The sequence below is a fragment of the Mus musculus genome, chromosome 7 (genome assembly GCF_000001635.26).
Source record: "Mus musculus strain C57BL/6J chromosome 7, GRCm38.p6 C57BL/6J".
Lineage (NCBI taxonomy): Eukaryota > Metazoa > Chordata > Mammalia > Rodentia > Muridae > Mus > Mus musculus.
The window spans coordinates 103,637,021-103,664,504 of record NC_000073.6 but is presented as its reverse complement, the minus strand read 5'-3'; the positions used below and the strand labels follow the sequence as shown (position 1 = coordinate 103,664,504).

Sequence of the window (27,484 nt, the reverse complement as noted above, 5' to 3'; positions counted from 1 at the left end):
TCCTTCTGGCGCCTTCAATATTTCGTGCTCCTCTTTCACATGACTCTCTAAACTCTGCCTAATGTTTAGCTGTAGGTTTCTGCACATATTCTCATCAGCTGCTGGATGAAGCCACTCAGATGACTTATGCTAACCTCCTGTCTGCAAGCACAGAATATTATTAAGAGTTTCAGGGCTGTGCTCTCATGGCATGGGACTCAGGTGGGCCAGTCATTGGCTGGGCATTTCCTCACTTTCTGCTCCCTTTCTATCCCTGCATGTCATAGGCAGAAATAGTTGTAGGTTGAAAGTTTAGTATCTGGATTTTTATTCCTATCAATGAATGAATGGTCATTGGTGAGTGTGAATATTTGGTTGATTAGCAGTAATACAAATATTGGTTCGGATTTTATTATCTTAGGACTCCTGATTCAACAAAAGCATTCACTTGTTCTCTAATTTATACATATTTCCCATTTTTACATGAATGACTGAGATTTCTAAAATATGGTAGAAAATATACTTTTCCTTAAACAGTGTCAGTCTAGACTCTTAACCAATGTGATTGATTTCCATATCCTCATAGAGTTAAATTACAATTCTGTCAATGGGCTCCAGTGAAATCCCTGATATAGACAGAGGACTTGGAACTGCCAAATCCCACAGTCCCAAGGGTGAGCACACACAAGGAAAAAGCACAGGGAAGGAAAGGGACAGATAGGGAGAAAAGGAAAGACAACAAAAAGGATGGGCAATGAGTGATTTAAATTACAATTGATCCCTGAGGAGACTCTTCTGAAATAAATGCTCATACCAGCCAGGATTTTGTTCAGTACCTGATTAAAAAAATGTGTTATGACCAAATTCTTCACAAAGCTAAATATCTGAAGCTCATGACAATGCCATTAAGGAATGAACAGAGTCTCATTTTCAGGTTAGTGGGGGAATGTATTGTACTTACTCTTTGAGGTTTTACAGGTACCAGAAGTAGGGAAAATAGGAAATAGGGATCTGACTTTTCAGTAAAAGAATTCTCAGCCAAGAATCTGTGGGTAATGTTTGTGGGTCCTAAAGACTCTCCTACACACCTCCATCCTTGCTTCTTGAGGTGTTGTCTATATGATGTCTATATTCAAAGCAGACATCAAGTTGAGACAAGGGAGTTTTTGCCATGGTATGAAGGAAGTTGCTGGGAATATTTAAAATGTATATTTCACTGGATTCATTATAAAATTCACAAATAATAATAACAGTAAAGGTAATAAAGATAATAATAATAAAATAGCAAAATCAACACAAAGGCATGTGCAAAGAAGAATGTGAGAACAAGCCAGGGGCCATTGAGATGAACTGTGTATGTCTTTTTTCCTTTGAGTTCCTGTCTGAACTTTTAATTTTCCAACCTTTAGATTTCTAACCCTGTAATTTTCTTCTCTAAAATGATCTGTGTCTACCTTTCTGACATGTTAAAAATTGTTTTCCCCTATTTTCCTAGTGTCATGATTTCTGACTCACTTTTCCTTACTAGCTAGGCACAACTTCTGCTGCTCAATTGAAATCCAGTGTGATATGTTTGCTTAAATCCAAGCCTTCCTGTACTATTTCATTTTTTTTTTTATATTGGCTTCATAAGAAAATGGGATCATTTGAAAACTCTCAGAATGAATGATAAAGATGTGTGTCCACTGTAGTTTTTGTAATAAAATATACAAAGTGAGGAGGTCATTTTCTTTAGCAAGTCTAATTTATTTTTACATTTAGTATTAAAAGCAAGATGAAGACAGAAATCATTAATATCCTCTGTAAATGACAACCACAGATCTTAAGTGGCTTCTCAGTTTCAATACCATTAGAAAGCAACAGCTGTGAGATGGCACCCAAACATTGAAGAATGAAGTCCAGAGATCTTGAAGACACTTTATCCAAATGAAAGTGGATCATGTGAGTAATATCTGAAAGTACACTAAGATACGGTAGAATTAGTATTACACACCAAAGAAAAGAATATGGCCATATTTCTCTGAGTGATGATAAAATACAACTGCCTGGATGTATCCAATGGTACCTTAGAATTCTGAGTCTCAAAGACTTCTCACTATAATGAAATACTATCTATCTAATGTCATAGCTTTTAAAATGAAACCAACATGCATTATGAAGTTTCAAACAATAAGTATACTCATGTGAGCATGTCTAACCAGTTTCTATTTGTGCTTCTCTAAGTAGTTATGTCATAGCCATACATCTTCATATGCCTTCAAGTGAACCTCTTCTTTTATAACTGCATATACATTATGAAATATAAAATGAAATATGTTATTAAAATATATGATAATGTTATAATTTTGGGGGAAAGAGTTTATGAGAAGCTATAGTATACTAGAGTAGTGTTCTGCTCAAAAAGAGATTTTTGTTAAATGTAAAAGTGATGACACACACAAAAGTCAGTTTTCTGTCATACTGTGGCTTCCTCCAAACTCTAGAATTTCATCAACTGAATAATTCTTAAAGATACAGTGCATTTATCAATGTCTACATGTAACTGTCTTTTATTTATTTGTTTATACATTTATATTATTTTGCAATTAGCTGTCCATACCTGATTCTCAAACAGTGCTTAGATGCTTTCTGAGTTTCTAGGTCTTACTTATTCTGGGAAATCATTAGGTCAATTCTCAACACCCTAAGTAAAGATGAATGATACCATGAAAAAACTTTGTAGGCAACAATAATGTCAGAATGCCTTGTTTTATTTGGAGTATTGGATTTACAAAGACTTCATCTTCATCTACATCAATACATCTACACCTTCCTAATGCTATGACACATTAATACAGTTACTCTTGTGGTGACCTCCCAACCAGAAAATTACTTTTGTTGCTGCTTCATAACTGTAATTTTGTTACTGCTATTAATCATAATATAAGTATCTGATATGCAGGATATCTGATATGGGACTCCTGTGAGGATGTCATGCAACTCCACAGGGGTCATGACCCACAGTTTGAGAACATCTGATCTAGATCTATTCTTCATACATAGCTTATCTCTAATGTACATTCCAGTACTCTTATATTGTAATCTTTAAATAATTCATGGAGCTGTTCTTCACATATCTTTTTTTTTCCATATCTAGAAGGTCCCGGGAATGATTAAATTACCATTGTTGTTGAAAAACAACACTTTTGAACATCCACACAGCTGGTAGCATCTTCACAAGGCAAACCCTAAGGAACTGTTCCCTATCATTTTATCTGAGGGGAATTTTGTATCTGCAATGCCTGTAATTTGGCTCAACACCTCAACCTACCCATTCCTGCTCACAGGCTTCCCAGGTCTGGAGAAATCCCATCACCTGATCTCCCTCCCATTACTGATGGCCTATATCTTCATATTGCTTGGCAACGGCACCCTCCTTTTCCTCATTAAGGATGACCACAACCTCCATGAGCCCATGTATTATTTCTTAGGTATGCTGGCAGCTACGGATCTTGGAGTAACATTGACCACCATGCCCACAGTGCTGGGTGTACTATGGTTCAATCACAGGGAAATTGGCCATGGAGCCTGCTTCTCTCAGGCCTATTTTATCCATAGTTTCTCTATTGTGGAGTCGGGGGTCTTGCTTGCCATGGCCTATGACCGTTTCATTGCCATTCGCAACCCATTAAGATATACCACCATCCTTACTGATATTAAGGTAATAAAGATTGGCATAGGCGTAGTGATGAGGGCTGGTCTTTCAATCATGCCAATAATCATTCGACTGAATTGGTTTCCCTATTGTCGCTCCCATGTACTCTCCCATGCTTTCTGTCTACACCAAGATGTCATCAAGCTAGCCTGTGCTGACATCACATTCAATCGTCTCTATCCTATTGTTGTTGTATTTTGCATGGGACTTTTGGATTTTTTGATTATTTGTTTCTCCTACATTTTGATTCTCAAGACTGTCATGGGCATTGCTTCTACAGATGAGCGGGCCAAGGCTCTCAACACATGTGTCTCCCATATCTGTTGCATCTTGGTCTTCTATGTCACTGTGGTTGGTTTGACATTTATTCACAGGTTTGGAAAGAATATTCCTCATATTGTACATATAACAATGAGCTACATCTGCTTCCTTTTCCCCCCATTTATGAACCCTGTCATCTTCAGTATTAAGACCAAACAGATTCAGAGTGGTTTGCTTCGCTTGTTCTCACTGCCTTATTCTAGAACTCGACTCTGATTACTCTCTGAGAACTATTCCTGATATTTGATCAAGTCGACAACATTTCAGGCAGGAGAAACAAAGAAAATATTCAATAGAAATCTACTAATGTCCGTGATACTTGATTGTTCTTTATTACTGATTTATTTTGGCATAATATGTTCATAACATGAAGCACCATGTAAAGATCTCACTTTGATATTAACTGATCCACTAAGGTAAGTTATTTGGTTTGTTGAGCTAATTTCCTCTGACTTGTACATTCATATGTAGCCTTTGAGATTAGACTATACAAGTGTTTGAATCAAAACCAAAATTTTCCATGCTAGCTGTCACTTATCTAGGGCTAAGTTTTTCAATATTTTTGCTCAAATGGAAAATGTTGCTCTTTCTAGAAACCTCTACAGAGTCAAATGAGCTTGACACAGCCCTCAGTTCACAGTGATTATTCTAGGAAAAGTATTCTTTGAAAATTATGTCAATGTGCAATTTTGGCAATTGTCTATCAAATAATAAAGTCAACAATAGAAATTTAAGCCAGAAATATAATTCTAGTGCAGACAACCACTATCTTGTTACGTTTGATTCCAGATACTGCTGAAAAGAAGCAGGCATTTTCATTCAGTAAAATGACATAGAGTCCTATTTGGAGACCAGCATAGGTAAAACAACTGGGAAATTTTGGTACACAGATTTCCAGACATTGACATGGCTGCTCATTTTCTTGCATGAGGAGAAAGAGAAAGGATGGAATCAATGGTTGTAAAGAAAAGATAAATATTTTTTCACTCCTAATTCATTTTGTAGTTGATTTTGACCATCTTTTGGCATGCTTATGAATCCATGGCCCTTTAAAGAACAAATACTTGCTCACTGATGTTCATAGTTACCCTACTGACAATAGCATTGTATAGAAAAACAAAAACCTAAACAGTCTTCACCAGATGAACTCAGAAGGAAGATTTGATAATACACATAATGTTGAAACTAGTCAACTGTAAATAAAAGTAAAATAATGGAATTTCAAAGTAAATGAGTAGACCTTGAAAGTATTTTAGTGAGTGAGGAAACCCATTCCCAGAAATTCAAATAGGATCCATTCTCTCTTCTGTGATTCCTAACTTCAAATTCTCAGATATAGTAGAGTAGAGTAGTATAGTTATCACCCATCATCAAAGAAGCTCTTCTCCCCATAAAGTGGAAATTGTCATAGAAAACCTCAACTGGACACTTCAGAGAGATTAACTATTCATCAGACGCTCAGCCTAGGTGGATACATCTGCATCACTTCTTGTATATTTATGACCAGGGAACATCCCAGAAAATAAAGTAGAAATATTTTAATAGCCTAGATACAAAAAATTTTGCTATGATAGTCTCTTTTAGAAATGGCTGTATAAACAAGGTATAAGCAATAGCTATATATAAGCATATTAATATAGAAGAGGAAAATTTTTAGGGTTTTACCTCAGATGAAGAACTACAGGATCTTAATGATTGTTGTTGGAAGGAGAATTAGCTTCTCTTAGGGAGAAATTCCCTTGCTGTTGTTCAATTCAGAGTAATCTGTCTTGAAATCATATAGATACAAACAACAAAAAATGGACTGACCAAGAAATAAGAGAATATATATATATATATATATATATATATTTGTGTGCATGAGTGTGTGTGTCCGTGCACATACAACACATATAATAAAGAGACAATCAGCTAGGTAGTGAGGAGTATAAGAGGCTTTGAGGGAAGATAACTGGGAGGTTATGGATGAAAGAAATGAGGCAGTGATAGAATTCATTTCAATTAAAAATGTAAAAATGAACCTGCGTTTGTCATTCAGATAATTTTTAAAGCTCACTAAACATATACTTATTAGCAATATAAACTACTAGGATCATAGAGATAAAATTAAGCTATGACTCATTCCATTCTCATATCCCTGTGGTCTATCTCTGGACTCTGTCATCCTGGCTGTGTCACAAAATTCTGATAATTTTATAAATCTTCTAGAATTCATGAGTAACTTAGAACAAAAACAAAACTAACTGTGCTGACTTTTTTATGGGAATATCTTATAAGTTAGAGTTCTATGAAAGGAGAGATACCTGAATAAGATCATGTTTGAGTGATGTCATCTTGGCTATGTGGTTCTGAGTTCTAAGAAAAGGAAGGATGAGCAAGCCAGTAAGCAGGACCTACCTGTGGCCTCCCTTTTTTAAGCTCATGTCCTGACTTCCTTTGATAAAGAACAGTGATAAGGAACCTCTAACCTCTCTCTAACCTCTAACCTCTTTCTCCCCATATTGCTTTGGTCATGTGTTTTACCACAGCAATAGAAACCCTAATTAAAACACCACCCAGCAAGACAAACAAATGATAAAACATATATCATACCTAAGAAGACTGTTAATGAACTACTTCCTGTTATTTGTTATTTTTTTATGTAACTCCACTTTATGTTTGGATTTCATGTAAAAAATTTTATATATTGTAACTTATTCTTTACACAGGACAAGCTTATACAACTCTTTCTACCATATTTCAGGATTTGCCACATAAATTATTTTTAATAAAATATAATTTTGACATTGTTGATGGTTGAAATTTGAAGACCTGGATATCTTTGTGTGCATTCCTGGTTATTGTGACTTTGACTCTTTTATCGTATAATGTTTCCTAAGGCAGGGAAAACCTAAATTGTATTGCTATTTAATAATGTCAAAACTATCCTGGCTAAGATGTAGCTCAGACAGACAAGTGTTTCCCTAGCATGTACAAGCCCTTACTTCAATCCTCATATTTCATGAAACTTGATGTGGTGTTGTACACCTGCAATCCCATCAACTGAGGTGTTGAAGTGGGAATCAGGCATTCAAGAGCATTCTCTTCTACATAGCAAGATTGTGGCAAGCCTAGAGTCCATGAGATGCTGTCTCAACAATCCTCTTTCCTGAGAGCAAACTCTCAGAATACTAGAACATACCATGTGAGCATCAAAAAGAGAGAAACAACCACTAGTCTGACCATACCAGGTACCAATGAACCATAACATTGACCAGTATGACACTCTAACTCTAAAGATGCAGTAGTGGCATTAATATTTTGGTGGTAGTACAGCTCTCTAACTTGAGACTCAATCAACAGGAGGTAAGTTATTTCTGGTTCTAGAAACTTAACTAACTAACCAGGATTTTTTTTTTTTTTGAAGAAAACGTATAACCTTTCTATGACAGCATAATCCATAACTACACAGACACACACACAGAGAACTAGATAAGTATAGTTCTCACCCCTTATCAAGAAAATTTCTTGTTGCATCATCAGATGGAGGCCATTACAAAAAACCACAACAGATCAAAATTAAGAGTTGTGAAGCTCAAATTTAATTGATAGATGTATCCTCAACTTGGCTGTTGCTGGTATGACTCTAGTATCATAGGGGAAAAGCAAGAGAAATAGGAAATTTGTTATGAGATTGAGTTTCATAGAAGTGTCAAAAGCTGCACTCATGATGTGTCACCAATATGACTATCTAAATATGTCCTGAACAAGGGTGACACAAAGACACAAGTTAATGTTGAGTGATAGGGAGCTCCTGAGTCCACAAACCTACAAGCAACTATGGAATGCTGAAAGCTGAGGAAATAGTCTTCCCCAGAAAAGAGCATACCATTTGATTATCCAATACTAAATAGTCATTTCTGAAAGCATACCTGTAAGTGACACTATATTGACTGATAAAGTGAATATATATATATATATATATATATATATATATATATATAAATAAATTAAAGAAAAAGATAAAAAGATCCATGAAGTTGAAAGAGAGTAGGGTTATACGGGAGGTTAGGTGAGAAGAAAAGGAAGAGGTAAAGGATGAAATTATATTATAAACTCAAACATGAATTATTTATAAAAATTAAAAAAATCTTTCTTAAAAGCTATGTATTTTCCTTTCTTAAAATGAATTCAGGGAATCTATTCAACATCAAAGAAAATATTTCTTTACTCTTATACATGAACTGATATCAAAGTACGCTCCTAATATTAGGAACATTGAGGTAATAGTACTTTTTAAATTTAATATTTATTTATTTATTTATTTATTTATTTATTTATTTATACTCCAGATTTTATTCCCCTCCCAGTCCACCCTCCAACTTCCACATCCCATACCTCCTCCCTGTCCCCCTGTCTCCATAAGGATATCCCCACGACCCCACTCTCCACCCTACCATACCACTAAACTCCCTCGGGCCTCCAGTCTCTTGAGGGTTTGATGCATCTTCTCTGACTGAACTCAGACGTGGAAGTCGTCTGCTGTATATGCGTTGGGGGCCTCATATCATCTGGTGTATGCTTCCTGATTGGTAGTCCAGTGTTTGAGCGATCTCAGGAGTCCAGGTTAATTGAGAACTGCTGGTCCTCCTACAGAATTGTCCTCCTGCTCAGCTTCTTCCAGATTTCCCTAATTCAACCAGAGGGGTCAGCAGCTTCTGTCCATAGGTTGGGTGCAATTATCTGCATCTGACTCTATCAGTTGCTTGTTGGGTCTTTCGAAGGGCAGTCATGATAGATCCTTTTTTGTGAGCACTCCATAGCCTCACTAATAGTATCAGGTCTTGAGACCTCCCCTTGAGCTGGATCCCACTTTGTGCCTGTCACTGGACCTTCTTTTTCTCAGATACCTCTTCATTTCCATTCCTGAAGTTCTTTCAGACAGGAACAATGGTGGGTCAGAGTTTTGACTGTGGGATGGAAACCTACTCCCTCACTTGATGCCCCATCTTTCTGCTGGAGGTGGAGTCTATAAGTTCCCCCTCCCTACTGCCTGGCATTTCATATAAGGTCTCTCCCTTTGAGTCCTGAGATTCTCTTACCTCCCAGGTCTCTGGAGGATTATGGAAGCCCCCCCCCCATCCTCCTACCTCCCAAGGTTGCCTGTTTCCATTCTTTCTGCTGGCCCTCAGGGATTCAGTCATTTTCCCTCACTCAGTGAGGCATCCTCACTTGGACCTTTCAGCTTGTTGACCTTTTTGAGTTCTGTGTACTGTATCATGGGTATTCTGTACATTTTTTCAAATACCCTCTTATTAGTGAGTACATACCATGCATGTCCTTTTGTGTCTGAGTTACCTTACTCAGGATGATATATTCCCGTTCCATCCATTGGCCTGTAAAACTCAGGATGTCCTCATTCTTAATAGCTGAGTAGTATTCCATTGTGTAAATGAGCCACATTTTCTGTATTCATCCTTCTGTTGTCTGGATTGTTTACAGCTTCTGGCTGTCACAAATAAGGCCACTATGAGCATAGTGAAACATGGACCCCTTGGCAAGCTAGGGCATGTTTGGGGTATGTTCCCAAGAGTGGTATTGCTGGGTATTCAGGTAGTACTATGTCCAATTATCTGATGAACAGCCAGACTGATTTCCAGAGTGGGTGTAACAGTTTGCAACCCTACCAGCAATGGAGGAGTGTTCTTCTTCTCCACATCCTCAGCAACATATGTTGTCACCTGAGGTTTTGATCTTAGCCATTCTGATTGGCTTAAGATGGAATTTCGGGGTCATTTTGAATTGCATTTCTCTGATCACTAAGGACTTTGAACGTTTCTCTAGGTGCTTCTGAGCCATTTGAGATTCCTCTGTTGTGAATTCTCAGTTTAGTTCTCTCCCATGTTTTTTGATTGAGTTGTTTGGTTTTTTGATCCATATTTGTCACCTTGCACAAAGCTCAAGTCAAAGTGGATCAAGGACCTCATCATAAAAGCAGATATATTGAATCTAATAGTTGAGAAAGTGAGAAAGAGCCTTGAACTCATTGGCATAAGGGGAAATTTCCTAAACAGAACTCCAATCAATGGCTCATGCTCTAAGATCAAGAGTTGATAAATGGGGCTGGAGAGATGGCTCAGTGGTTAAGAGCACTGACTGCTCTTCCAGAGGTCTTGAGATCAATTCCCCAAAAACCACACGGTGGCTCACAACCATCTGTAATGGGGATTTGATACTCTCTTCTGGTGTATCTGAAAACAGTACATTGTGCATGAAGTAAATAAGTAAATCTTTGAAAAAATTGATAAATGGGACCTCACAAATATGGAAAGCATCTGTAATGCAAAGGACATAGTCAATAAGACAAATCAGCAACCTACAGATAAAAAGAAAAAAAAAAAAACAACTTCACGTATCCCACATCCAGTAAAGGGCTAATATCCAAAATATATAAAGAACTAGAGATAATAGTACTTTTAAATAATAGTTTAAAAATACTTTGAGAGCCACAGAGCTTCTGAGGCGGCACCATCTTCGGCTCCAGAGAACCGGCCACCTTCCTGGTGAGAGCACAGGGGTTTGCCCGGCCTGAGAGGTTTGTGCCTCAGGCCCCGGTGGGAGCCTCATGGCTCCTTGACTCCTTAGAGGGCAGGCTGCATGGGTGACGGTGTGGAATACAGAGGCCAGCCATTTCTTGGACAGGCAAGAGCCACAGAGCTTCTGAGGGGGCGCCATCTTCGGCTCCAGACAACCGGCCACCTTCCTGGCCAAAGCAACACAGCTTCTGGGAAAGATCCTGTTTTGGGCCTTCATCTTAAGCCAGGAGGAGGTCCAAACACCAGATAACTGTACACCTTCCCTGAAAGAGGAGAGCTTGCCTGCAGAGACTGCTCTGACCACTGAAACTCAGAGGAGAGAGCTAGTCTCCCACGCCTGCTGATAGAGGGTAACAAAATCAACAGAGGAACAATCTCTTAACAAAGACAACTATAACAACTAACTCCAGAGATTGCCAGATGGCGAAAGGTAAACGTAAGAATCCTACTAACAGAAACCAGGACCACTCACCATCATCAGAACCCAGAACGCCCACTTCGCCCAGACAAGGGCACCCTAACACACCTGCAAAGGTAGACCTGGATTTAAAAGCATATCTCATGATGATGGTAGAGGACATAAAGAAGGAATTTAATAACTCACTTAAAGAAATACAGGAGAACACTGCTAAAGAGTTACAAGTCCTTAAGGACTTGTTTTTCTTTAAAGAAAAACAGGAAAACACAACCAAACAGGTAGAAGTCCTTATAGAAAAACAGGAAAACACATCCAAACAGGTGATGGAAATGAACAAAACCATACTAGACCTAAAAAGAGAAGTAGACACAATAAAGAAAACCCAAAGTGAGGCAATGCTGGAGATAGAAACCCTAGGAAAGAAATCTGGAAACATTGATGCAAGCATCAGCAACAGAATACAAGAGATGGAAGAGAGAATCTCAGGTGCAGAAGACTCCAAAGAGAACATCAGCACAACAATCAAAGAAAATGGAAAATGCAAAAAGATCTGAACTCAAAACACCCAGGAAATCCAGGACACAATGAGAAGACCAAACCTATGGATAATAGGAGTGGATGAGAATGAAGATTTTCAACTCAAAGGATCAGCAAACATCTTCAACAAAATTATTGAAGAAAACTTCCTAAACCTAAAGAAAGAGATGCCCATGAACATATAAGAAGCCTACAGAACTCCAAATAGACTGGACCAAAAAAGAAATTCCTCCCGACACATAATAATCAGAACATCAAATGCACTAAATAAAGATAGAATACTAAAAGCAGTAAGGGAAAAATGTCAAGTAACATATAAAGGCAAGCCTATCAGAATTACACCAGATTTTTCACAAGAGGCGATGAAAGCCAGAAGAGCCTGGACAGATGTTATACAGACATTAAGAGAACACAAATGCCAGCCCAGGCTACTATACCCAGCCAAACTCTCAATTACCATAGATGGAGAAACCAAAGTATTCCACGACAAAACTAAATTCACCCATTATCTCTCCACGAATCCAGCCCTTCAAAGGATAATAACAGAAAAAAAACAATACAAGGACGGGAACCATGCCCTAGAAAAAACAAGAAGATAATCCCTCAACAAACCTAAAAGAAGACAGCCACAAGAACAGAATGCCAACTTTAACAACAAAAATAAAAGGAAGCAACAATTACTTTTCCTTAATATCTCTTAATATCAATGGACTCAATTCCCCAATAAAAAGACATAGACTAACAGACTGGCTACACAAACAGGACCCAATATTCTGCTGCTTACAGGAAACCCATCTCAGGGAAAAAGACAGACACTACCTCAGAGTGAAAGGCTTGAAAACAATTTTCCAAGCAAATGGTCTGAAGAAACAGGCTGGAGTAGCCATTCTAATATCGGATAAAATCGACTTCCAACCCAAAGTTATCAAAAAAGACAAGGAGGGACACTTCATACTCATCAAAGGTAAAATCCTCCAAAGGAACTCTCAATTATGAATATCTATGCTCCAAATGCAAAGGCAGCCACATTCATTAAAGACACTTTAGTAAAGCTCAAAGCACACATTGCACCTAACACAATAATAGTGGGAGACTTCAACACACCACTTTCATCAATGGACAGATCATGGAAACAGAAACTAAACAGGGACACAGTGAAACTAACAGAAGTTATGAAACAAATGGACCTGACAGATATCTACAGAACATTTTATCCTAAAACAAAAGGATATACCTTCTTCTCTACACCTCACGGGACCTTCTCCAAAATTGACCATATAATTGGTCACAAAACAGGCCTCAACAGATACAAAAATATTGAAATTGTCCCATGTATCCTATCAGACCACCATGGCCTAAGGCTGATCTTCAATAACAACATAAATAATGGAAAGCCAACATTCACGTGGAAACTGAACAACACTCTTCTCAATGACCTCTTGGTCAAGGAAGGAATAAAGAAAGAAATTAAAGACATTTTAGAGTTTAATGAAAATTAAGCCACAACGTACCCAAACCTTTGGAACACAATGAAAGCATTTCTAAGAGGGAAACTCATAGCTCTGAGTGCCTCCAAGAAGAAACGGGAGAGAGCACATGCTAGCAGCTTGACAACACATCTAAAAGCTCTAGAAAAAAAGGAAGCAAATTCACCCAAGAGGAGTAGATGGCAGGAAATAATCAAACTCAGAGGTGAAATCAACCAAGTGGAAACAAGAAGAACTAGTCAAAGAATTAACCAAATGAGGAGTTGGTTCTTTGAGAAAATCAACAAGATAGATAAACCCTTAGCTATACTCACTAGAGGGCACAGGGACAAAATCCTAATTAACAAAATCAGAAATGAAAAGGGAGACATAACAACAGATCCTGAAGAAATCCAAAACACCATCAGATCCTTCTACAAAAGGCTATACTCAACAAAACTGGAAAACCTGGACAAAATGGACAAATTTCTGGACAGATACCAGGTCCCAAAGTTGAATCAGGATCAAGTTGACCTTCTAAACAGTCCCATATCCCCTAAAGAAATAGAAGCAGTTTTTAATAGTCTCCCAGCCAAAAAAAAAGCCCAGGAACAGACAGGTTTAGTGCAGAGTTCTATCAGACCTTCAAAGAAGATCTAATTCCAGTTCTGCACAAACTATTTCACAAGATACAAGTAGAAGGTACTCTACCCAACTCATTTTATGAAGCCACTATTACTGTGATAACTAAACCACAGAAAGATCCAACAAAGATAGAGAACTTCAGACCAATTTCTCTTATGAATATCGATGCAAAAATCTTTAATAAAATTCTTGCTAACCGAATCCAAGAACACATCAAAACAATCATCCATCCTGACCAAGTAGGTTTTATTCCAGGGATGCAGGGATGGTTTAATATATGAAAATCCATCAATGTAATCCATTATATAAACAAACTCAAAGACAAAAACCACATGATCATCTCGTTAGATGCAGAAAAAGCGTTTGACAAAATCCAACACCCATTCATGATAAAAGTCTTGGAAAGATCAGGAATTCAAGGCCCATACCTAAACATGATAAAAGCAATCTACAGCAAACCAGTAGCCAACATCAAAGTGAATGGAGAGAAGCTGGAAGCAATCCCACTAAAATCAGGGACTAGACAAGGCTGCCCACTTTCTCCCTACCTTTTCAACATAGTACTTGAATTATTAGCCAGAGAAATTCCATAACAAAAGGAGATCAAGGGGATACAAATTGGAAAAGGGCAAGTCAAAATATCACTTTTTGCAGATGATATGATAGTATATATAAGTGACCCTAAAAATTCCACCAGAGAACTCCTAAACCTGATAGACAGCTTCGTTGAAGTAGCTGGATATAAAGTTAACTCAAACAAATCAATGGCCTTTCTCTACACAAAGAATAAACAGGCTGAGAAAGAAATTAGGGAAACAACACCCTTCTCAATAGTCACAAATAATATAAAATACCTCAGCGTGACTCTAACTAAGGAAGTGAAAGATCTGTATGATAAAAACTTCAAGTCCCTGAAGAAAGAAATTAAAGAAGATCTCAGAAGATGGAAAGATCTCCCATGCTCATGGATTGGCAGGATCAGCATTGTAAAAATGGCTATCTTGCCAAAAGCAATCTACAGATTCAATGCAATCCCCATCAAAATTCCAACTCAATTCTTCAACGAATTAGAAGGAGCAATTTGCAAATTCATCTGGAATAACAAAAAACCTAGGATAGCAAAAACTCTTCTCAAGGATAAAAAAACCTCTGGTGGAATCACCATGCCTGACCTAAAGCTTTACTACAGAGCAATTGTGATAAAAACTGCATGGTACTGGTATAGAGACAGACAAGTAGACCAATGGAATAGAATTGAAGACCCAGAAATGAACCCACACACCTATGGTCACTTGATCTTCGACAAGGGGGCTAAAACCATCCAGTGGAAGAAAGACAGCATTTTCAACAATTGGTGCTGGCACAACTTGTTGTTATCTTGTAGAAGAATGTGAATCGATCCATACTTATCTTCTTGTACTATGTTCAAATCTAAGTGGATCAAGGAACTTCACATAAAACCTTAGACACTGAAACTTATAGAGGAGTAAGTGGGGAAAAGCCTTGAAGATATGGGCATAGGGGAAAAATTCCTGAACAGAAGAGCAATGGCTTGTGCTGTAAGATCGAGAATTGACAAATGGGACCTAATGAAACTCCAAAGTTTCTGCAAGGCAAAAGACACCGTCAATAAGACAAAAAGAACACCAACAGATTGGGAAAGGATCTTTACCTATCCTAAATCACATAGGGGACTAATATCCAACATATATAAAGAACTCAAGAAGGTGGACTTCAGAAAATCAAATAACCCCATTAAAAAATGGGGCTCAGAACTGAACAAAGAATTCTCACCTGAGGAATACCGAATGGCAGAGAAGCACCTGAAAAAATGTTCAACATCCTTAATCATCAGGGAAATGCAAATCAAAATAATCCTGAGATTCCACCTCACACCAGTCAGAATGGCTAAGATCAAAAATTCAGGTGACAACAGATGCTGGCGTGGATGTGGAGAAAGAGGAACACTCCTCCATTGTTGGTGGGATTGCAGGCTTGTACAACCACTCTGGAAATCAGTTTGGTGGTTCCTCAGAAAATTGGACATAGTACTACCAGAGGATCTAGCAATACCTCTCCTGGGCATATATCCAGAAGATGCCCCAACTGGTAAGAATTACACATGCTCCACTATGTTCATAGCAGCCTTATTTATAATAGCCAGAAGCTGGAAGGAACCCAGATGCCCCTCAACAGAGGAATGGATACAGAAAATGTGGTACTTCTACACAATGGAGTACTACTCAGCTATTAATAAGAATGAATTTATGAAATTCCTAGCCAAATGGATGGACCTGGAGGGCATCATCCTGAGTGAGGTAACACATTCACAAAGGAACTCACACAATATGTACTCACTGATAAGTGGATATTAGCCCAAAACCTAAGATACCCAAGATATAAGATACAATTTCCTAAACACATGAAACTCAAGAAAAATGAAGACTGAAGTGTGGACACTATGCCCCTCCTTAGAAGTGGGAACAAAACACCCTTGGAAGGAGTTACAGAGACAAAGTTTGGAACTGAGATAAAAGGATGGACCATGTAGAGACTGCCATATCCAGGGATCCACCCCATAATCAGCATCCAAACGCTGACACCATTGCATACACTAGCAAGATTTTATTGAAAGGACCCAGATGTAGCTGTCTCTTGTGAGACTATGCCGGGGCCTAGCAAACACAGAAGTGGATGCTCACAGTCAGCTAATGGATGGATCACAGGGCTCCCAATGGAGGAGCTAGAGAATGTACCCAAGGAGCTAAAGGGATCTGCAACCCTATAGGTGGAACAACATTATGAACTAACCAGTACCCCAGAGCTCTTGACTCTAGCTGCATTTGTATCAAAAGATGGCCTAGTCGGCCATCACTGGCAAGAGAGGCCCATTGGACACGCAAACTTTATATGCCCCAGTACAGGGGAACGTCAGGGCAAAAAAAGGGGAGTGGGTGGGTAGGGGACTGGGGGTGGGTGGCTATGGGGGACTTTTGGTATAGCATTGGAAATGTAAATGAGCTAAATACCTAATAAAAAATGGAAAAGAAAAAAAATACTTTGAGAATTTCCAGGAATACAATTTGGTGTTTTCACCTCCAATATCCTCCCTGGTTCACTATTTCATACTACTCCAACTTTGTGTTCTCTTTTAAGATTATTTTAGTTTCTTAAAATAATTTCTTTTAGTTTTTTGAGATTTTAATATAATTGTACCATTTTTCCTTATCTTTCTTCTCTCTAAACCCTTTTTATACCCTCCTTTCTCTTTTTTCAAAACCATGAACTGTTTCTCATTATTTTTGCATACATATATGCTTATATGATTCTTTTGCACCTGCCAAGTCCAATTTCTCTTGCTTATATATATATATATATATATATATATATATATATATATATATGCTGGAAAGCACCAAATTGTTTCTCTTTGATTTTGTGCTGTCTTATATTGGAGAGAGAGAGAGAGAGAGAGAGAGAGAGAGAGAGAGAGAGAGAGAGAGAGAGAGAGAGAGAGAGGGAGAGAGGGAGAAAGAGAGAATGAGAATGAAGAAAATAGAAAAAAATGTATCAGAGGAGAAAAAGAGACATGGATTCAGGTATTCTTTATAGTGCCTCATTATGCTTGACACAACAGGCTCTGGATACATCACAGCCTCTGAAGTGTTCCTCAGTAGTAGATAGAGACAAACATCACAGTTTAATGAAACTTACAAAAGCATCTTTCCTGTGAACCCTGTGTCCTTCTTGGCTGGAAGTAATGGCCATTCTCCAAAGTTCTAGACTAAGAAGCCACCTTACCTACTTTCTCTTTCCTACTTGTATGTGATGTTTAGAATTAACTGCTCTTCTTTTGGTAAATATATATATATATATGTGTGTGTGTGTGTGTGTGTGTGTGTGTGTGTGTGTGTGTGTGTGTGTGTAGGAGGAGATCTTGGAGACTATTATTTCAAAATTCCAAATCCTTAAGTCTGTAGAATTAGAGGCTAGAAGAAGCAGAATTGGAACTTAAGGAAGGAAATTGGAACTGAAAGGAGAATGCATTGTTGCTTGATTCTATGTATATTCTGAAGTAACACTGTTTGGTTCAAGACATTCTGCAGTCATACCTGTGGCATCTTTGAGCAAAAAGACTGATGACAAGGTCAACAAGTAGCAGCAATGGAACTTGAACTTCATGCTTATTATGGGCAAAAGGGATTGGCACAGCAGACAGGAACACAGTGATGTATTATTAGAAGTTATTTAGAAAAGGTAGTAGCAAGTCATCAAGATGTCATGGGACATACAAATGTATCTTTATGACTTTCTAAAACACATCTATTTTCTTTCTTTAAATGCTTATATGAGGAAAAAATATAATTGTATTTTTCCATTTGGCCCCCAGCTCAGAGGATCTATCTGAACACAGTAGAATACCTTAAGTGACAGTGATTCCTAGCAATGAATCTATAACCAAATTGGGTTAGAAAGGAGAAAACTGACTCCCACTTTTACCTGCAGGTATTTACAAATTGGTGCCTAGCCTAATTATCATCAGAGTGGCTGCCACCAGCAGATAATGGGAGCAGATGCAGAGAACACAGCTAAACACTAGGCAGAGAGAGACAGCCCAAATTGGAGATCCCCATTGAGTCCTTCCTCTTGGATCTTAGAGAATCCCATAAAAGAGGGTAAAGAAGAATTGTAGGAGCCAGGGGGTTAAAGGACACTAGGTGAATAGAGCCCAGAGAATCAAGTAAGTGGGGCCATAGGGGCTCCCAAAGACTGAAGTGGCAATCACAGGGCCTGCATGGTCTGTGCTTGAACCTCTGGGTATGTGTTTTGGTTGTTAGCATGGTATTTTTGTGGGAAACTTATCAGTGGAAGTGGGGTGTCTCTGACTCTTTTGCCTATTCATTTTTTTCTAATGTATTGATATGAGGATTTGTGCCCAGTCTTGTTGTATCTTGTTTTGGCACTGTCAGTTGATATCTTGGTAGCCTGTTCATTTGTGAAGGCAAACAGAGGAGGAGAGGAATTGGGGAAGATGTTAAGGACTGGGAGGAATGGAGGGAGGGGGAAACTGATGTTGAGATGTATTGAAAACAAAACAAAACAAAACAAAACAAAAAAACCAAGAACAACAACAAATGCCAACCTACCAAGTAGCACCAAAATAACAACAAAAACCTGTCAGATGTTTTTGACAAATTCTGAGGATAAAAACAATTGGTATAAAGATAATACTCTATCTGTAGTTCAAATAATCCACACATGGATTTGGAAAACAGAAATATTATTTGTGGAAAATTATAATATGAAATAATAATTATAATCCCACTGGCGACTACTTATCAGTCTAGATAGGATGAATAGGTGTATATTCCTACTGATTCAAAATACATGGAAACCGGAATAGCAGGAATAAAAGTGAAGAGTATAAGAAAGGCAGAAATTGGAGGCGGGAATTTCGAAAGGAGGTTATGATTAAGATGAAAGTTATTTTTTCTTTAAGGTGAATTCCTGCATGACATTCCCTCTCGAGAAGATATTTAAGGGTAGAAAGAGACTCAGAACATCTTGAGACCTCCGAGTTTTAGAAACAGAATGATTATCCCAGGATCCCAGGAAAGTTGTCTGTCATCAATGAAGCATCTCAAGAACTCTCCAAGCCTGAACTCCTGTAAGTGAACAGACAGTTTTCTAAATCAAATGCTGCTTGTCTTCAGGCAGCTCACCATATGTAAAACAATAAAACAGGTCCTGAATGCCGCAGGCCCTCTGGTCCCCTGTGCCTGCGTAGGAAAGAGTCTCTAGAGTAGATGAGCAAAGATTAGGATGTATTGACAAGCAGTCAAACACACAAGAGAGGTGTTGAATCTGAATGTAATGTTCTGGTTGAGCTTCAGACTTATATTACAACGAATTATCAGAGGATACAAATCACAAAAAGACAAGATACACTGAGATTCACCAGTTACAGCAGAAAGGAATTTGCAGGGACTAATTAAATGTTTACATTAGGGATAACAAGCCCTGCCTAGGATCAACCTAAAAGCATCAGGGGGTTGTTAACTCTTGATAGGCCTTAAGAGTAGTGTGTTATCAGGAGCTCTAAATTCTTAGGTCTAGTAAAACTTATCCTGTCTGGAGAGTTCCCCCTTATCAGGGTAGTATATCAACTTATACTTGTCATGGAATGTAGCCTGTAGTAAAAGATTTCTATATCAGTGAGACTTTTAGTCTCTATCTACAGACAGCTGAGTAAATGACAGATGTTTTATTGTTTTATGGTAGAGCTTAATTAGTTACTGAATAGGTTAAGCTCCTTGCTGCTATCTGGAATCTAAGAACACTGGGAAAAGGCTTTAGCTATGTTAGAATACAATCTTAAAAGACATTTACTATAAGGTAATACTATATAGAGTGCACGTGGATCCATACACTAGACTAATGTGGATTTGGAAAATTAATTTTATGGGTTAGGGGAATAGCCAAAGATCCAGGAGTAAGTTTCCTTGAAACGCTTTCCTCATGAGAAAGCTTTCAGAATTTCATTTGACAAGCTGACTCCACCGGAGTCCCGTGACACCTGAACCATACATCATACACAAAATGGAGCATAATTCTATGCTGTTCTCTATTCCTGGAAATGCAAGTTCTGAAACTGTGATGCTGGGAGAGTTGGATGGAAATTTTTGAAATTTGCCTGATAATAGTGGGACAATATCTCTCTAATACCATATTTTTTTTCAAATAAAATCCCAGTTGAATTTTTGATAAATGATCTTATAGACCTCCCTAAATATTACTGGCTGTTGACATTGCTCTTGGTCCCCCCCCCAACACTTGCTAGTAAGACCTTTTGATGTAGTCACTAAGTACATGAGAAATAGTACACAGAGAAATCTAGGTAGTATTTATCTGGGGGCACTTTTATTATTGGATAATTGTCACAGAGCTACAAAGTTCTATACATGATATTTTGTGGTAGCATAATCAAAAGTTTTATGAGGCTATGAATGCTTCAGACTATGATAAGGCTAGCTCAGCAAGATATGCTCACTGTACAATAGTAGCACAAACATTATGGTAATAGTCAACTAATTTCTGTTTGAGCTTTAGATGAAAACACAAACTGGCACTGTCAACTGTGCCAAAAGCTCATGGGTGTGTAAGTTATAAGAGAGAAAATAACATTAAATTTTGCTACATGTACATAATTTAAACTATTGCCTAATTTCTTATCATTACAACTATAAATTAGCTTATCTCTAAACACTCTGAGGGAAGCTTCTTTTTACAGGACGTGGAAATTATTATAGAGCCCCATGACTGGTCAAGAGATAGAGAAATAAAGAAACCATGGACTTCTCAACGCTAAATGCAACATCTATATTTCACTGCTTTGCCTTTTCATCATCATGAAAGAGAGAGTGGAAAGATTGTAAGGTAGTGGGGATGAGCAGTAAAACTTTATTTGTTGGGACTGTGGCCACAGCATTTGTGAACCCATAGTGGTTGGGACTGCTTCTGTAAGACCTGCACAAAATCAAGTTATTGAGCATTCCAGCATAGATGAGGTAGTGACTCAAACACTATTGCTTCTGTCTAAGTGAGATCAGTTTTCTTCACAGATGTCATCTAAGACAGGTGATATTCTAGAAGATTGTCTTACATCAATGCACATACAAACAGCACTAAATGGATTCCATAGATTTATACAAAGTACATGGTGTTGGTGGGGTAAAGTGGTCAGGTTAGGGGAAGAGCTGTGAGAAAACCTAGGGGTCTGAAATTGTTCAGAACATCTTTTATATGAAAATTTCACACAGCATAAAATATAAAACATATTCCAGAGGTAACAACTTATTCCTCTTTCCACAGATTTCCAAGAGACCACATTTGTTTCCTATTTTAGTTATGTGATTTGTCTCAATAGACACAAAAATTGTGCTCAAGAGAGGACAAAATCTCAAACTATGCCATATCCGTGAAGTGTGCAGGGTTAACATGGCAGTGCTGAGGGACCTTGCACAGATGTGTGTTTCAGGATGTCCCAATACTCTTCTCTCCTTAATATTACACCTCCCAAGGGGCTTGTCTACTTCTGAATCTGATGGGTCTCCTGAGAATAGGGCTAACACATTAACAGCCATTGCCACCAACATGATCACTTGTTCTCACCTGCATGAAACAACCTGGTCTCATTTAATATAAGACATTGTTAGAGAGGAGATAAAAAGTCAAATGGGAAGGAAGATCCATGAATATTCCAGTGGTATTACATTTCTAGAATTCAGAACTGAGAATTTGATTGATTTTATTTGTTTGTAAGAATACAAATATTATGGAAGGTTTTACTGCTCAAGGATGAATTTTGACAATTTTGTTGCAGGAGTATATCTAGTTGTGTAAATCATTGCAGAAATAATGTCGACAAAACCCAGTTTATGGAGAAAAGAGAACTGAGAAGAAATTGAAATTTCGTGCAGTAAATCATATCTGTGGAAAGACAAGTGTTTCAGACACAAGGTGGAGAAAAATTTCAGATGCTTCTGAGGCTGAAGAAGATGGTAGAACTTCTGCTCTGTAAGAATTTATTGTATTATTATTGGAATTGTATAAATTCCTTTTGCAGTTATTTATTGACGAATGAGAATGACATCAGACACAAAGTTGAAAACACTTGCAGAATCACAAAGTTTAGAGATTCTTCACTTGTGTTTTCATAACACATTAAGATAAAATGGGCAGTGTATTAAAGGAAAGCTGCATCTAAATTCCCCAGTCTTTCGTATGAGTCATCTGCTCTCAACATGAGAGTTCTAGCAACAGACTGTGCCCAGGACTTCAGAAACAAATAATGTCACTGCTCAGGCCCTATGAGAGAATCAGTATTTTCTGAGTTTAGAAAGATGAAAATTCTGTCACCAAAAGGTAGAGGTTAGAGTAGTCCTGACAACTGCATGTGCTGAACTATAGTGCAGGGGGTTCCATTTAAAGTGAGCCTGGGGGAGAGATGTCTTGAGGGCCAAAGGGGTAAGCAGATCCCACTTCCAGCATTGTCTGCAAATCTGTGATTCCTGGACTCTGCCAAGAATCTTTTAGCAAAGGGAGTAAATTTCCCTTTTTCCAAGGCAGACTTCATAAAAGCAAACTTACTGAAATAATTAAGATTTTAACAACCAGGAAGAATTTTATTTATACACATTTCAAAAGTACCCTTTCTAAACTCTAGGTGATTTTACAATTACAACTTACAACTTAACATCATGTCTTGTAAGCTCCAACCAGGGTTTTATAAGGTTAATTCTTTCCAAATCAGATCAAAAGTAGAACTTTGCTTAATGTCTCTCCCAAGGTAAGTCTTACAAATAGCAGATGTTTGGTACATATATAAAACCATTATGTAATTGAAAGTTTAATGTTCATCGTTTGCCTTAATTTATTATCCCTAAGGCTATAACCTTCAATTGTGCACAGTGATTTCAACTCTAAATTATAGCTTATTGGTAAAAAAATAATTAAGCTATAAAATTTCACTCAATAACATAAACACTTTTTCTTTTTAATAAGAATATTTTAGAAATATTTTTACATCACCCCAGAATAGCAGGTTTTGCTGGTAAGTAAGAAAAAATAGTTTGTCTTTTTAAAAGTCTTAAACTATTAGGCAAGAAAGATTTTGCCCAGGAATATATATCTGAATAAAACTGTGTCATGAAGGGTGCAGGTAATGGTCCAAAATTTTCTGCTAGATTGAGGCTAGATCCCAGGAAGAACGATTCATGATAATTGTAAATGCCAGAAGACACAGTGAGAGCAGAAATGCTTGGGGCTGACAGGAAAGCGCTGAATGGTGAGTATTTCAGCTCTCCCCTCAGCAGGCAGGGAGAGCTGCTGCATTAGAGGAAGGGCTCAGGCTACAGATAAGAGGACATTGATATTTTAAAAAATATTTATGAAATTTTTCAAATAGGACAGTTTCAAGTAAAGTAGTCTCTAGCTGCTGGTAGATACACAGTAATTATTCCATTGAGCTGTGGCTCAGTTGCCACCTTCAGGAAAAACAACTCTGAAATGATCACCTTGCCTTTGCTTCCTTTGTGTTTGAAGCCCCTTTACAGGGACCTCTTCTGTTCAAGAGACTTTTTCTATATTATACACTGAAGATTCACACAATTTTGAAATGGAAATATGTATGATTTTCCTGTTTACAGTATAAAATGTGCTCTAGTTTACTTTTACAAATGATAAAGGATTTATGGCCATAATTTATATTCTTTGTTTTTTTCAGATCCTATTAGTGACTAAGTATTTAGCTACACTCAGGCTAAAATTATAATTTTAAAATGACAGAATATTCTTATATATGTTAAATAATGTGTAAAGTGAGTATTTTCATATCATTCCTGAATCTGATTTCTTTTCTTGAGAAGAAAATAACTGGCAACAATGATATTCATTATCTTATTACATATCTAGTACTGTACACAGAAAATAACTGGAGTTGAAATAAGCATTGAAACTTAGAAAAATAATTTCCTTTTCAGATTGAAATGCTAAACATTAAAGCATAAACCTATTTATTTTAGTATTTTCAGAAGTTTGGTTGAGACAGCCCTTCTTGGAAAGTGTTTTCAAGTGAACCTGGACCATGGAAGAACTTACAATGCTGTTTTCTGTTTATAGAATATTACCCTTGGTATTTTCTACCAAACATACAGCAAGTTGGATTTTAACATGGTAGGCAATATTACTCATCAACAGATTGCATCTTTCTTCCTGGTTGGTATTCCTGGCTTGGAGAATGTTCACTGTTGGATTGGCATCTCTGTTTGCCTCCTGTTTGTCCTGACCCTGCTGGGGAACAGCATAGTCATTGCTACTATCAAGCTGGAGCCAAGTCTCCACCAGCCTATGTATTTCTTCCTTTGCATGCTGGCAATGAATGATATGTGTCTTTCCTCTTCTGCAGCTCTGAAGATGCTTGGCATCTTCTGGTTTGATGCACACTGGATCAACTTTGATGCCTGTCTAACACAAATGTATTTTATCCATACGCTGTGCATCATGGAGTCAGCCATCCTAGTAGCCATGGCATTTGATCGCTTTGTGGCTATTTGCATCCCTCTTCATTATGCATCAATCCTGACAACATCTATGGTGATTAAACTAGGTCTAGTTGGCCTGATGAGATGTGTGCTCATGGTTTTGCCATGCCCTATTCTGATTAAGAGGCTGCCTTACTATACAAAATATGTCATCCCTCATACTTACTGTGAGCACATGGCTGTGGTGAAGTTGGCAAGTGCCAACACTCTCATTAACAGAGCATATGGAATTTCAGTGGCCCTTTCAGTGATAACCGTGGACCTAGGACTCATAGCAACATCTTATGTAAAAATCCTCCAGTCAGTGTTTCGGCTCTCTTCCCAGAATGCTCGTTCTAAAGCCCTGGGCACATGTGCTGCACATGTCTGCACTATCCTTGTCTCCTATATACCTGCACTGTTTAGCTTCCTATCTCATCGTATTGGCAAGAAGGTCCCTCCAAGCGTTCACATCATTTTTGCAAGCATGTACCTTTTAGTACCTTCTGCGGTTAATCCAGTGGTGTATGGTGTCAAGACCAAGCAAATTCGTGATCGAGTGATAGATCTTTTCTTTACACACAAGAAATTTTCTGAAAAGTAAAAAGTACCAAAACCCTTATTTTAGTAGATTATGTTTTGTGCAGCCAGGATACATTAACAATAATTAACTTTGTTTTCAAATTTTAATTTTATTTATCTAATATTTCTTTTTTTCTTTTCTTTTATTGTATTTTTTCTTTATTTACATTTCAAATGATATCCCATTTCCTGGTTTCCCCTCTGGAAATGCTCTACCCTATGCCCCCTTCTCACTGCTTCTATGAGGGTGCTCCCTCCCCCTCCCCCCCCAACCACTCTCACCTCCCTGCCCTGGCATTCCCCTACACTGGGGCATTGAGCTTTCACAGGACCAAGGGTCTCTCCTCCCATTGATGCCCAACAAGGCCATCCTCTGCTAAATATGTGGCTATAGTCATGGGTCGCTCCATGTGTACTATTCAGTTGGTGGTACAGTCCCTAGGAGCTCTGGGAAGTCAAGGACATAGTTCATGATTTAATATGCTGCTATATTCTCAACTTTATATTATATAAAATATTTATAAAATCGTATAAATTGCTTACCTCACTTTTTTCTCCCATTCCACCTAGATTCAACCCTTTTCCCCCACTTACCTAACTTTGCATCTTTATGTACATGTGTTTATATATATGTATATTTATGCATATGTGTATATATATATGTAAACATTAAGTTCATCTGGTGCTGCCCATATGCTCTTTGTGTGTGCATATCTATTGGAGTGTGGTCAGTGCACTAGGAGCTGTACACTGGACAAATTGTCAAAGAACCAATAAAAAAAGAAAATTCGAAAAATGTGTATAATTTATTTGACAAATTTAATAACTTTCATAAGTTTATCATAAATTGATTTAGAACTATCTACTTTCCATACTTTCTTTATTTCTGAATTTTTCTATAGTAATATTCAGGTCTCTATGAAAACTTTCCCGCCAATATATACATAGGATTGAAGTCATTACTCCTATCCTCAACACCATAAATTCAGTTTGAAAAATTTCTAAATCCAATGATGTTCTTTACTTTACCAGATAAAAATGGTTTTAAATTGCTACCTTAAAACACAGGGATAAGCAACGCAAAGGAATCATAGTCAAGTTTAAACGACAGGAGACAGGCAGCAGACCTGAACCTGAATGTTTTCTGTATATATGATATAAACAGCTGTCTGATATAAGAAACTGTATATTTCAAAAATATGGATCCAGGTTTAGTTAGAAATAAAATAAAAATAAACAAAGCCAGAGCAAAGGTTTGATTTTACTATTTTATTTAGCATGTAAGACATTATTCAAATCAGTCCTTGTCACAAACTATAAGTAATATGAAATGGGTATGAAGGATGAACATCATCAATGTTGTAATAGATAAAAGAGAGGACCTCCATCAAACAGTACCTTCTGGGTTACACTGTAATGGTATATGACTGTAGACTTAGTGATTTTTATCTGTATGTTAATAATACTAGAGCAAACTTTTAATATTTTAAAATTATAGATGATATTCAAATGCTAAATGTTAAAAATGTGGCAAAAAGCCCTAGGGATAACAAAAAAGAGAAAGGAAAATTTAATAAATTAGTATGTAGAAACATGTTTCAAATATTGCAGTAATTATTCAACTCTAAGGATAATCACAGTTAAAAAGAATTATCTAAATATACCTGAAAAGACAAGTATGTTTTCGGAGTGTATAAAATACAATACAAGCTGTGTAGACTGTACAGAGGACCCACTTTGTTTTTGAAAACTCTGTCCCCATTTTTAAAAGTTTTTATGAAACTATTGTGAAACATTAAATGCATGTGTAGTAGGGAAGGATACACATTCTGTGTGTGTATTTTTAACCTCAACTCTTTGTCCCCGAAAAAAATCCAATTTTTCTAAATCAAAGCTTTCAGAATCAACATGGTAAAAATAAGCAATGAAGGAAATTCTGCTTTCAATTTAATATTGTTTACAACAGATGTGGTGTAGAAGAATGCTCTACAATTTTGCATTATAGTAATTAATTCAAATCAATTGTACATGCTAATCTGAATATCCCAGAACATTTTAAAAATATATGATATATTAAAATAACCTATGTAATTTGGACTTATAATGTAGCTATTTGGCAGTATATGATAGGAGATTCACAAGTTCAAGATTTGTTTCAGCTACACAGTGTGTTCAAAGGTCAGCCT

General features: G+C 37.4%; 2 protein-coding genes across 2 annotated transcripts; both read left to right on the top strand.

Annotated features, from left to right (window-relative positions):
- Positions 1 to 3,186: 3,186 nt before the first annotated feature.
- Olfr623 (olfactory receptor 623) lies at positions 3,187 to 4,261 on the top strand. The gene has a single exon (NM_147122.2). It carries the CDS (start codon positions 3,257 to 3,259, stop codon positions 4,208 to 4,210), a length of 954 nt encoding a protein of 317 aa, NP_667333.2. The 5' UTR covers positions 3,187 to 3,256; the 3' UTR covers positions 4,211 to 4,261.
- Positions 4,262 to 24,366: 20,105 nt separating this feature from the next.
- On the top strand, positions 24,367 to 25,320 carry Olfr622 (olfactory receptor 622). The gene has a single exon (NM_147083.1). It carries the CDS (start codon positions 24,367 to 24,369, stop codon positions 25,318 to 25,320), a length of 954 nt encoding a protein of 317 aa, NP_667294.1.
- Positions 25,321 to 27,484: the final 2,164 nt, after the last annotated feature.